Consider the following 14067-nt stretch of genomic DNA (forward strand, 5'->3'; position numbering starts at 1 on the left):
TTAAGGCCCTCAGGATGAGCTCCTTCTGGATTTAGGGTAGGCCCTAGATCCAACTACTGGTGTCCTTTTAAGAAAAAAGAGGAGGTTTGACACAGACACACAGAGGAGAAGGCCATGTGAAGGTGGAGGCAGACACTGGAGTGATGCCGCCAGAAGCCAAGAATGCCAGAAGCCATCAGAAGTTGGGAGAGCAAGGAAGCGTCCCCCATTGGAGCCTCTGGAGGATGGTGGCCCCATGGACACCTTGATCTCAGACTTGGCCCAGAACTGTGAGAGAGTAAACTTCTGTTGTTTCAGGCCTCCTGGTTTGTGCTGATTTGTTCCAGCAGCCCTAAGAAACAAATACAGCATTGGTCCTCTCCTGCCTGCCTGGGGAGTGTGCCTCGAACTTCCAGGAGATTATCTGTCTAGAGAAAAGTGTGTTTGGGGAGGAGGTAAGAGGACACAACAGCAGGCCTGGGGACACAGACTCCCCCTTGTTTCTGGCCCTGACTTCTGACACGGCCACTGCGAGTGTCAAGCGAGATAATGCAGGGTGACATCTGTGTTTTATTGTCAGGATCATATCCTGAGCTCAAGTGACCCTCCTGCCTCAGCATCCCAAGTAGCTGGGACTACAGGTGAGAAAGCCACCATGCCCAGTTAATTTTATTCATTTATTTACTTATGTATTTTTTGAGACAGGGTCTGGCTCTGTCGCCCAGGCTGGAGTGCAGTGGTGTGATCTCAGCTCACTGCGACCTCCGTCTCCTGGGTTCAAACAATTCTCCTACCTCAGTTTCCCCAGTAGCTGGGACTAAAGGCATGAGCCACTGGGATCAGCTAATTTTTTTGTATTTTTAGTAGAGACGGGGTTTGACTGTGTTGGCCAGGCTGGTCTTGAACTCCTGGCACTAAGTGATCCATCCACCTCGGCCCCCAAAGTGCTGGGATTACAGGCGTAAGCCACCGCATCTGGCCCACGCCCAGTTAATTTTTTTTTTTTGTGGAGAAGAGGTCTTGCTCTGTTGCCCAAGCTGGTCTCAAGCTCCTAGGCTCAAGGGATCCACCTGTCTTGGCCTCCCAAAGCCCTGGGGTTACAGGTGCAAGTCATTCTTCCCAGCTAGCCTGAGCATTTCAATGTGAATTTCCTCAGAGCCTAAGCTCACAGTGCTGGGAAGTCGCATGAATGTACTTGTGTGTACTTAAACATCAGGTAAACCAAAGTGGCCTTGTTTTTATATGGGTTGGCATATATAGAACAAGCCTGGAGGCCTGTGGCATGGGCCAGTCCAAGCCAGCAGTGGCCTTTGTACAGGTGGGCACCCCACCTGGTGGAGGGTATGGGGAGTCGTGACCTTACCTTGTACCTGGTGCCCAGGTTTAAACAAATCCGCTTCTGTTCATAGGTGAAGCAGAAGATGATCTTATCCTGGCTCCTTATTTGTACCTGGATGTACTCATTGATTTTCAAGGAGATGGGCTGGACAGGGGGTGCGTGGACATGGATGTTCAGATTCCACCAGTTCCAGGCCTTCTGGCGTTTGTCTTTGGGGAAGTAGTAGCCCAGGTTGGAGCTCAGGTTCAACCTGGACCAAGAGAAAGTATGTCAGGCAGCCAGGGCGCTCAGCCCTGGGCCTCTGCTCCTCCTCCTCCTCCTCCTCCTTCCCTTTCTTTTTCCCCACTTGGCCACAGAAAGACTGACAGGGACTTGATGGGTAGGAGAAGCTCCAACATGGACAACCAACCCAACGCCAGGCGCTGTCCCCTGCGCTGGCTCTAACATGTGGCCCTGTCCTGCCCTCCTTCCCTCTCCTTAGTTCCTGGCACGCACAGGCTCTTCCTGCTCACAGCTTTGCCATGCTCTACCCTCTGCCTGCAAAGGTCCCCTGCCCCACGTGGCATGGCTGGCATCTACTTATCCTCTAGGTCTCAGCTTAGACATCACCTCCTCAGGCTGAGCAGCCTCCCTGGTTCCCTACAGGACTCTCTGTTGCCATGCCTTGTTGGTTTCCTTCATTTAATTTACGAATAGATATGGTAAATTCTCATTGTTCACTGTATTATGTTCTAGAAAGCCAGTGATTTAGTAAATACCAAAACAACCCATAGCTCCTAGGGGAAATAAGCACACAGACACATCTCACATAGGTTATCATCTTAAATCCTAAAAGCAGCCCATCCTGCTAGATACCATTTTTTTGGTTTGTTTTTAATTTTTATTTTACAAAAGAGAATAGGAGGCTCAGAAGTGTCGTGACTTGCGCGAGGCTATCCCAGTAACACTTGCTAGAGCTGGGATTCAAACCCTGTCCCACCAGCCCCAGAGCTGCAGCTTCTTGTACAACACTGCCCTGTGTAGGGACACCTGTGTCCTCTGGTTGCCTCTGCAGGAGAGCTGAGCAGAAAGGCAGAGCGTGGCCTTGTTCAATCTCAGCCAGCAGTGTGCACACTGGGAAATCAAATTTCCCACTGCTCTGGGCATGTCCCTGGCTCCACGTTACATATTATATATGTATGTATTTCCCCTAGGAGCAAGGGGTTCAGTATTGGCCAATTCAGTGTTCTCAGTGACTTTATAGAGTATAACTACCATGACTCATGAGAATTGACTGTATTTGTCCATCATCTCTTCTCTCTCACTAAAGCACAAACTTCTGAGGGCAGGGACCTTGTCTGTCTGCTGCATTGCTGAATTCCTGTTTCCCAACCTTGTGCAGGGCACCCATATCGATAGGTACAAGGGAATGAAGGGCGGATGGGTTTCTCTCTCATCCATTCCCAACCCTATTCTCTGGGGCTTGCCTGCCCTCTGAGCCATCCTTTCTTGACATTTCAAACCCATTGTGTTCCTCTGGCCCTGGCTTCTGCTTTTCAAATCCCAAATGGCAGTTCCTAGAATCAGTGCCCTTGGGGCAGCAACATCTCTAGGGAATGACATGAAGGAAGAAAGGGGTGCTGAGGCCTGGGTTCGTCTGGAGAAGGAGGGCTAGGGGAGCTTGGGTTACTCAGTCTGCCAGGTCTCGTCCGAGCTGTCCAGGGTGTGGCGATGTACTACACTTTATCTGGAAATATCTATTCACTGTAAACTTTGCCTTTCTTTGAAAACAACCCTTGATATTGTTGCATACATGACAGGCTTTGACGCCCATAGCTGCCTACACATTCCTTCCAGGGCACGTGTACTTTTCCCCCAAGACATAGGCCCCAGGTCTGGGAGGTTTTGGTGCAGAGATATACCTGTCTTGCATCTACCCTAGACCGCACTTCCGTCTGTAACTTCCCCTAGTAAATCACCTTGTACAGACAAACCCAGTTTGTCTGTCTTGTTTGGTTTCTCAGCTCTCTCTGCATTTGGGGGTCACTTTGTATATATGAACTTTTCACGGAACACAGAGGCCTCATCGGAGTGAGAAGGTGGCTCAAAGGCCTGCTATGGGAAGCCTTGCTCACCTCCAGTGGAGAGGACTTCCAGTCACTCAATCCCAAATCCTCCTCTTGCTTCCCACTTTCCATTGAACAAAAAGCAAACTTCTAAGTTCCTTTGTCTTGGGACCCCAGCCTGTCCAACCTCATTCCTCCTTCTCTAAATAAGAGGCTATATACATACTGAAATTATAAAAATAACAAATGAACAAACAAAAACCTGGGCTCTGGAGCCAGACTCAGTTCAAGGTCCAACTGTGCCACTTGTAAACTGTGTGACCTTGGGCCAGTCACTTAACCTCTCTATGCCTCCATTTCTTCAACTGTAAAAAGCAGATAATAATAGTACTTTGTTCAGAGGGCTGTGTAAGGATTAAATGTCTATACACAGCAATAACTGAGAAAACATTAAAATTTCCTTGTTATCATTGATGGGGAGGAGAGCAAAGAGAAGAATCTTCTTACTTCACTCTGTGGGGAGCAGATCCTGCTAGCGTTTAACCTTTTAAATGGCTCCCATCAGAGTTCTCACACTGAGATGGGCAGGCTGGTGGGTTCCTGATTTTAAGGTGGTGTGGAGGAAAATAATAAAAGCCCCTCACTCAAGCTCTAGCTTAGCTAGCTCTTAACCAATCAGTAACAAAAGACCCAAGAAGCTCCTATTTCAGGTGGCTGCGGACTTCCCTGGAGCCCTGGATGTGCAGTTAGACTTAAACTAATGCTAAAAGCCACACCCAGGGGTGGAGATTTAAAGTGAGAATGTTACATAAGATGTATGAAGAAGCACGTTGAGCCACTGTGCAACCACTAGAAAAACTGCTCCTATACATGCCCTGTCATAAACATAACCCTTTCCTATAGGAAGACCCTATAAAACCAACCCACACATTGCACTCAGGGAGTAGCCCATTCTTTTCTCAGTGCTGGTTCCCTTGTGCACAAGCTGAAATAAACTTTCCTTTGCTGCTGTGTTTGGTGGTCTCTCTTGATTTCTATCCTGGGAGATCCAAAGAACCTAGGATTCCAGTAGCAACACTAGGCCATCCCCCACTCCCTAGGGTTAGAGATCTGCTCCTGCCTGAGGGTGCCCAGCTCTGGGCTAAGTCTCCCTTAGGAAGATGGGATCTGGAACATCTAGAAATGGTCAGAATTGGGAAGTTCCTGCTCAGGGGGTGAAAATATCCTGAACTGTTGAATGAGTAGAACCCATCCATCAGGGACCCTGAGTCTGGGCAGGTCTCAACAGTGTGTAGGACCCTGAACCCAGGTAGGAAGCCGGGCCTGAGACCCCTTGGGCTGGGAGTCAAGGCGGTTGCTGGATTTTAGTTTCCACACACCTGGCAAAGGACAGCCATGCCTTCCATCTTCCCTGAGGAAATGGAAATCAAAAAATGACCTAAGAAGTATTCAGCTCTTGAAATAGCTTGGCTCTAAGTCCCTCCCAGTGCCGGAGGCGCCACGGAGAAGTCCTGTTGGTGCGGAGGAAATTCTAGCAGTTAGGGTCCGGCCCTGACCAAATGGCTTAGTATTCACAAATGACTCTGGGAGGCTTTTCCATAAAATCTTCTCCTAGCGTCAACGAGACTGCAGTTTTGCTGATGAATTCTCCAGAGACTAAGCCCTTCCTCTGTGGGTAACATTTTTCCTCTGGAGCAGCTGCCCCTGGGGGAAGGAGTCAGTCTGGGGGTAGGGCAGCCCATTCACGGAGAGAGGGAGAGAGGCTGGCCCTGTGGTTTGACTTTTGCAGGCATGAGGGGTGCCGTGAAGGGATACACACGGACATTCTGTCTCTCATCCAGATGCTCAGGTGCAGAGGGGCTGGGACATGCTGATAGGACTGAGAAGGGGAGCTCTTCCCTCCCTGGCTTGCTTGATGATCTGTCACCAGATCCTCTCTGAGGTAATTAACTGAATTTCTTGCCCCACTCCTTTGTGCTTTCTGTACCCAAGACCTTGGTCCACTTCTTGGACAGCATTTTCTATACACAAGGCATTCAGGGGAGGGCAGATACCTCCAGAACAAAGAAGACAATCAGGAAATGGTGTCTAAAAAGACTCACGGCAGAGAAAATATTGTTAAAAACCAAAGTCTGCAGAATGAAAATCCTTTTTTGGAATTATGTTTGGCTTTGACCAGCAAGAAGAAAGTATAAAGTTGATCCAAGATAATCTAAGTCCCCTTGGCTGGGCCCGGTGGCTCACACCTGTAATCCCAGCCCTTTGGGAGGCAGAGGCGGGTGGATCACCTGAGGTCAGGAGTTTGAGATCAACCTGGCCAACATGGTGAAACACCATCTGTACTAAAAATACATAAATTAGCTGGGCTTGGCGGCACATGCCTGTAATCTCAGCTACTCGAGAGGCTAAGGCAGGAGAATTGCTTGAACCAGGGAGGCAGAGGTTGCAATGAGCCGAGATCACACCATTGCACTCCAGCTTGGGCAGCAGAGCAGACTCCGTTTCCAAAAATATATATATATCTATCCCCACACCATGACCACTTAGAAGAGGGAGGGAAGGAAAAAATCCTGAAAAGAGAGTCCTTTACCTCAAAGAGATGGAGAAACATTTTGAAGTGACTGAGTGGTCTTGAATTGGTAAGATGGTTTTCCACCATTACCAGAAATGGGAACTTAAGAACTAAGTTCAGCTATAGTGAAATATTTAGAAGTCAACTTTTGGACCATGGACTCTGTATGCGTGTGTCTCCAAACCCTCACCAAACCCTCCTCTCTGAGGCACCCAGAACAGGGAGGTACTGCGTCTTCCTAAGCAAATTATCACAAAGGTGACTCTTAAGAGGTGTTTAGGAGATGAAACCAATAGAATGTGGTGGTTGTGGAGACTTGACTGCTTTTTCACCCATGGAGGAGCAATGGTGCAGGAAGAGCATTGTGCCTCCTCTGCGGTCAGGGACCTCACGGACTGGTCCATCATGGTGCTAATTTTCCCATTTCCAACATGTGTAACTCTGAGACAGGGAGGAAGTTCATGCAGTCTGGGAGTCACGCTTTTTCCAGCTGCTTCTCCATGGGCAGGAGTGTTAGGGACTCATGACCCAAGCTTACCAGATGTCACTATTTTTATCATAGAAGGTAGCGTTGCCTGAGTTGTTGATAAGGGCCCGGATCCACCCTTCTAGACTGTCTTCCAGAATGACGTATGTGAACTTTTTCATTTTCGCATATAAGATGAGCATAGCCAGGTTTCCTGATGGATAACTGGGAGAAGGTTAAGGCACAAGTAGTCAGTCCTTGGGGTCCCCTGGAAAAGGTAGGGCCGTGCAGATGATGCAGGCCTCAGTCAAATCCCACACCTCAGTCAAACCCCATACCCTGAATCATAGACATTTTAGGTGCCAATATATGTCAATATGAGCATCCCTGTGCTTCTGTGGATACTGTATCTGGCCTGTTCCATCAGGAAAGAGAATTTGATAGACATTCTTGTTGGGGTAGAGAATTAATTTTCCATCACCTTGATGCACCTGGAAAGAAAAGACAAGCCTATGAAAAGTGTGAAAAGTGCATGGGTACCAACTGTCCTACTGCAGAGCATGGTGTGAACCCCATCTGCTTGCTCTCCGATGCCACATGCTACCTCACCAACTTGCTGGGGAGCTGTGGGGCTTCAGTTTACTTGTCTATATGACGAGGAGGCTGAACTGGATCTGTGTGTGTGTGTAGATTTTAAACTGTCATTTCAATCACCCCAATGGTTATCGATTGCATTAGATTCCCAGGGATGCTTGAACAAAGTCTCACAAACTGGGCAGCTTAAAACTACAGAAATTTAATCTCACTGTTGTGGAGGCTGGAAGTCTGAAATCAAAGGGTCTCCAGGGTTGGTTCCTTCTAGAGGCTTTGAGGAGGAATCTCTTCCATGCTTTTCTCTTGGCTTTTGATGATAGACAGAGATCCTTGACATTCCTTGGCTTGTGACGCATCACTCCAAACTCTACCTCTATCTTCACGTGGTGCTGCCTGTATCTTCACATGGCCATCCTCTTAGGAGGACACCATATTGGATTAGGGGCACACCCTACTTCAAGATGACCTCATCTTAACTCATTACATCTGCAAAGACTATTTCCAGATAAGGTCACATTCTGAAGCACTGGGGGTTAGAACTCTGACATGTCTCTTTTGAGGGAACGCAATTCAACCTATAACACTGGTATACTCAAATTTTTTATTTCTTCTTCAATCAGTTTTTGCAAACTGTTTTTTCTAGAAAATTGTCCATTTTAAGTAAACATTCAAATTTATTGTTATAAAAATTTTAAGTTTATAGTGTTTTAAAGAAATCTCTGCTGTCTCTGTAGTTACGTCCCTGTTTTCATTCTCTTTATTATTTATACCTTCTGAATCAACCTTGTCAGAAAGTTTGTCTATTTTATTAATCTTTTCAAAGGACCAAGTTTCGGTTTGTTTATTCCATTATTTCTTTGTTTTCTAGTTTATCAATTTCTGCTCATATCATTATCATTTATATCCTCTACTTTCTGTGGGTTTTCTATGTTATTCTATTTTATTTTTCTAATTCCTGGAATTGAATACTAAACTCTTCTGTTTTTGTCTTTCTTCTTCAAGATCTTCCTCCTACTCCTCCTTCACATCCTCCTCCTCCTTCTTTTTAAGAGAAAGCATTTAAAAGAAAGCCCCTGGCACCCAGTATTCCCAGGCAGTCTTCCATCCAAGTAGTAACCAGGCTCAACTCTGCTTAACTTCTGAGATTAGACGGTATTGAAAGCATTCAGGGTGATATGGCTGTAGATTTTTAAAATATGTGTTCAAAGCTGTTATGGTTTGAATGTGTCCCCCCAAAAACATGTGTTGGAAATTGAATCCAATCCCCAATGCAATAGTGTTGGGAGATGGGGCCTAATGGGAGGTATTTAGGTCATGGGGGCTCTAACCTTATCAGTAGATTAATATCAATTATAAAAGGGCTTGAGGCTACGAGTTTGATCTCTTGCTGCCATTCTCTCTTGCCCTCATTTTGCCTTTCCACCATGGGATGATGAAACAAGAACCCCCTTGCCACAAGTGACCCCTCCAGCTTGGACTTTCCAGCCTTCAGAACCAATAAATTTCTGTTCATTGTAAACTACCCGGTCTGTGATTCCTTGTTACAGCAGCACGAAAAAGACTCAGAAAAAAGCTGTAACATTCCCCTCAATTTACTGTTTAGCTGTTTCCCATGAGTGTAGTTATTTACCTTTCATTTTACTCCATTCTAAATATTTTCAGATTTGACACACAAGTTATTTACAAGGGTGTTCTTAAATTTGCCAGTGTATAGAGGACTTCTGGTTATGTTATTACTATTCTTGATTAAAATGCACTGGGGCAAGAGAACATAGCCTATACAATATCCCTTCTTTTGTGTTTGCTGAGATTTGTTTTGTGACCTAGCATGTGATCAATTATAATAGATGTTTTGCCTGTGCTTGGAAAGGGTGTGTGTCCTCTAATTCTCTCCTGTCCCCATGTTGGTGGATTGTCAAGACCCTTTGTTCCCCTGCTTCCTCAGCACACACACCTGGCTCACATGCTCACTCTTCTGGTTTTGTAGTTTTCTCTTTTTTTCTGGTATTGGCTATTTCCTTTACTTTCTTACATTCTCTGTTCTGCATTGAAAAGGATGCTTCTTCTGTTTTATTTCAATTCCCAGGTGTTTGCAGCAGGAAGGCTTTGCAGACTATCTAGTATCCCACATTAACCTAACTAGAAGTCAGATCAGTGATTTTCAAGCCATTTTTATTTTTAATTTTTTTCGAAGAAACAATAGTTTATTTTTCTAATCAAGTGACCCAGCTACTGAATCTTAAGGCCTCAACGAATGTTGCCTCTTATTGTCATTGAACAAGAAGGCCTTCTATTTTGATATTCCAGGGAAAGAGATTTTGTTTCTCCGGTAGTTTCCATTTGCCAGTCATGAGTGACGGTTTAACGTGGTGGCTACTGCTTTCAGGAGATTCTATCGGATGAGTCCTCATTTCTAGTGCAATAGCTATTGGACATTTTTTATTAAAAGTTCATCCATCAGGACTTCTCTATTGTGGTTGGCCATGGAGTCCTGTCTGGCTGCTGAATGATATTCCTGAAATCTCATGGATATTCTTTGCATTATTTAAAAATATTTCTGTAAGCAATGTTTTGAGCAGGTGGTCACTTCAGGTTTTAGTTCTCTTGTTGTGAAGTCTTTAACTCAGTTAAAAAAGCAGTTTTCTGGAAATTTCTTGAAGTTGGGAGACATTCCTTAAACTGTTTTATCTGATCAGATTCTGGTATTTGTGCAGCCATATTCTTTTAGTATGTTTCTTAGACATCGTTTTTGACACATGAGTTTCCTTTCTGTTCTCGAAAAGAAGTTGTCCAATCTTTGCTTGAATGTCTCCAGTGAGGCCTGATTTCTTATTAAGTGCCGACTCTCCCTTCTGACACCAGTATGAAGCTGGGGACTGCATTGCCAGTTAAATTTAGGGGTGGAGGGGTGGGGTCATGGTGGGTGCTGTGGCCACTGGGTGGGCTCAAATTATTATTGTAAAAAGCTGAAGAATTCTTTGTCCAAAGAAAGCTTTTGGCAGAATGCAAAATTTAAGGTGATAAGAGACAGAGACGCAGTTCTGTTTGAGAGAAAGCTGTCTGTTGGTTTCCACCTAGACATCAGGTAGAAAGCACTCCTCAAAGTGACAATGATCATATAACCAACATACAGTGGCTGTTTCCTTATGACGAGCACTGCACTAAATACCTTAATTTCACAGTATACTGACCTTACAAAATATTCACTATCATTTATTCCTGTTTGAGAAAGGCTAAATGACTTACACAAAGTTATCTAGTGAGGAGAGAGCCAGGCTCCAGCAATCTGACCCCCAAGCTTCAGATTTATCCCTGATGCTGCCTCTAACCATTAAGCTCCCAGTCACCTGGGACATTTGGTCTACAAAGCACTGGTTTTTTCTTTAAACCTAAAAAAGAGCCCTTTAAAAATTTTTTCTTTCTTTAATTGACAATTAAAAATTGTATATATTTATGTTGTATAACATGATGCTTTGATATATGTATACATTGTGATTGGCCAAGTCAAGCTATTTAACATATCATTACCTCACATATGTTTTGTTATGGTGAGAAAACTTAAAATCTCTCTTAGCAATTTTCAGGTATGCAATATATTGATATATATTATATATAATATCAATATATCAATATATAATATATAAAATATATAATAATATGTAGATATATAATATCAATATATAATATATAATCTATAGCATCATATATTATATCAATATATAATATATTATATATAATTATATATATTTATGTATATTTACTTATATATTTATATATGATTATATATAATTATATGTAATATAAATATATATAATATATAATCATATATAAATATATGTAATCAATATATATTATATATGATCATATATATTATATATTATATGATCATATATATTATATATTATTAACTTTAGTCCCCATGATGTACAATAGACCTCTTAAACTTATTCCTCCTGTCTAGTGGAAATTTTGTATCATCCTTTGACCAACGCCTCCCCATTTCCCTACTCCTCAGCCCCTGGCCACTCTCTGTTTCTATGAGTTTGATGTTTTTAGGTTCCACACATAAGTGATGTCATAAAGTATTTGACTTTCTGTGCCTGGCTTATTTCGCTTAGCATAATCCTCTCCAGGTTCATCCATGTTTTCACAAATGACAGGATTTCCCTCTTTTTTAAGGCTGAATAGTATTCCATTGTGTATATAGACTACATTTTCCTTTTTCATCCATCTGTTGGTGGAGACTTGGTTTAAAAAGTGCTTTGGATTATACCCACAGTTGGTTTGCCTGGTGACCTGTTGGAAATGTCCAGATATTTTTCATGAGTAGTGGGTATTTGTCACTTAGGTCTTATTTTCAAAAGCCACCCAAAAGTCAGAATTTCTTGAGATGCTTTCTGTTCGTCGAATTCACTTGTCATGTAATGAAATTATTCCGATGATAAGAACCCCATGGACAAAGCAAAATCTCTTACACAGAGCTGGAGTTGGCACATGTTCTCTCATTGGGAAATATATAACAAACAGCATGTCTAAGAGCCTGAAGCTCATCAGCATTTGCTTGGGGACAGAATAGGAGGCAAGAGCTTAAAGTGCAGAGTGAAGAGACTATGTCTCTGGCCTTTCCTGCAGTCCTGCAGGGGGGACCCTGAGCTGTGCCAGAGCTATTCTGCGAGCCATGGCTGCTGTGAGGCCCTGGGTCCTGGCCTGGAGGGGTTGGATTTGGCCTGAACACCAGCACACACAGAAGGTTCTACTGCACTCAGCAAACAGCTTGGGATTTATTGCCTGTTTGTAAAACAAACAAACAAAACCAAATGTGCCACTCCCTGCCATACCACATGGGTGCTTGGTTCAGCCCAACATGAATAGTAGGTGAGAAAGGATCCTCTGCTTAGAGATCTTGGTGAGAATCTTCCTCTTGGCTGCAGGGAGGACATTTTAGATGTTAGTGGGGAGGGGGTGCCATGGAGGGTAGATGGTGCCAGAGCTGGCGAAGATCTGAGGCAGGATAGGGCCTGGAGTGTGGAAGAACATGGAGTTATATAGCCTAATTGGAGCAATAAGCCAAGTAAGGTTTCTTTTTATCTATTAGAAGTGAGGCCAGGGATAGGAGAAAGCTGAAGACTTTATATGAGGGCTTCCAACACCCTTACTATTGTCTGCTACAACCTGGAGAGCCCCCTTCTCCTGTCCATAGGAGTTCTGACTGGTCCCACAGACTTCCCTTCTCAATGCAGGCCCAAGAGTTGAAGGAATACTGAACTTCTCCTTCCTTGTCTGGAGGCCAGAAAGGTCCATACCTTGGTTAACCGTGTTGATTTCCTATGCTCTTCCACTTTTGCCGCAATTGAGGCCACACTCATGATGTAAAGCTGTCCTATTGCTTTTCCTCTTAGTGCAAGCTGTTCCATTTCCCAGCTCTCTTGCAGCTAGCTGGGGTCATGGGGCCCATTCTGGTCAATGGAATTTAAGCCTGGACCCTGGCTTCACTTCTTGTCCATAGAACTGGACATAGACAACTCCAAGATGGTAGAGACCTATGATGAAAAGACCCAGATCCCTGAGATGCACTTTGAAAGGGAGCCACTGAAAAGAAATACAAGGCTCAAAATAGACATGACATGAGAAAGAAATAGACATCTATTCATTAAGCCACTTGGCTTTGGGAAGCATTTGCTTCAGAAGCTGATGAGCATTGTCCAGACGAATACAGCTTTGTGTCCTTGAGGCAGTGGCTCTATTTGACTTGGGCACCCAAGCTAATTTCCTATTTCTTTCCCACTAGCCTATGGCTGTCCTTGAGGCAAAGGCCTCAGGGCCTTTGCACTTGTTGACTCTATCTAGAATGCCCTTTCCCCAGGAGTCTCCATGGCTCACGCCCTCATTTCATACATGCCTAGGCTCAAATGGTACTTGTCCCCTGGCCTTCCCTGATTATTCTATAGGCATGAGAGCATCTCCTCTCTCAGCCCAACTGGAGGGCCCCCTCTGCTGCTGTTTCCTCATGGCTCCTAACAATAACCAACACAGCACCAAATAGTACTTCTGTGTATTGACTCTCTCCTCAACTGGAACATATAAGCTCCATGGGAGAGGGGGCTGTGTCTCATTTGCCTCTGTATCTCCAGCACTTAGCAGAGTGCCTAGGGCACAGTATGTTCTAACATGTATTTACTGAAAACATGAAGACTATCACATCTTTTAAATTCCCACCTTAATGCCTCTTTTTTAAGCTTTAGACCTGATTATTAGCTCACTCTCAATTACTTTAATTTTTTTCCCCATAGGTTTTTGGGGAACAGATGGTATTTTGTTACACGAGTAAGCTCTTCAGTGGTGATTTGTGAGATTTGGGCGTGCCCATCACGCAAGCAGTAATCACTGAACCCAATTTGTAGTCTTTTATCCATCACCCCCTTCCCACCCTTTCCCCTCGAATCCCCAAAGTCTATTGTGTCATTCTTATGCCTTTGCATCCTCATAGTTTAGCTCCCACTTATGAGTGAGAACATATGATGCTTGGTTTTCCATTCCTGAGTTACTTCACTTAGAATGATAGTCTCCAATCCCATCCAGGTTGCTGTGAATGCCATTAATTCATTCCTTTTTATGGCTGAGTAGTATTCATCATATATACATATGTGTATGTGTATATATATATATATACACACACACATACACACATACCACAGTTTCTTTATCTGCTCGTTTGTTGAAGGGCATTTGGGTTGGTTCCACATTTTTGCAATTGTGAATTGTGCTGCTATAAACACGTGGGTGCAAGTATATCTATTTTGTATAATGACTTCTTTTCCTCTGGGTAGATACACAGTAGTGAGGTTGCTAGATCAAATGGTAGTTCTACTTTTAGTTCTTTAAGGAATCTCCACACTGTTTTCCATAGTGGTTGTACTAGTTTACATTCTCCCCAGCAGTGTAGATGTGTTCGCTGTTCACCGCATCCACACCAACATCTATTATTTTTTGATTTTTTGATTATGGCCCCATTCTTGCAGGAGTAAGGTGGTATGACATTGTGGTTTTGATTTGCATTTCCCGGATCATTAGT

At 44.0% G+C, this 14067-nt stretch overlaps 1 protein-coding gene across 1 annotated transcript in view; it reads right to left on the reverse strand.

The window, feature by feature from the left end:
- The window catches only part of ERICH6B (glutamate rich 6B), a 74936-nt gene that overhangs the window by 2100 nt on the left and 58769 nt on the right, over window positions 1–14067 (reverse strand). Inside the window, exons 12-14 of the mRNA XM_030813357.1 lie at window positions 6807–6892; window positions 6474–6626; window positions 1343–1568 (exon numbers count right to left, since the gene is read on the reverse strand). Coding sequence (XP_030669217.1) covers window positions 1343–1568; window positions 6474–6626; window positions 6807–6892 — 465 coding nt within the window. The remainder of the gene's footprint in view (window positions 1–1342; window positions 1569–6473; window positions 6627–6806; window positions 6893–14067) is intronic.

Source organism: Nomascus leucogenys, chromosome 5 (assembly GCF_006542625.1).
Source record: "Nomascus leucogenys isolate Asia chromosome 5, Asia_NLE_v1, whole genome shotgun sequence".
NCBI lineage: Eukaryota > Metazoa > Chordata > Mammalia > Primates > Hylobatidae > Nomascus > Nomascus leucogenys.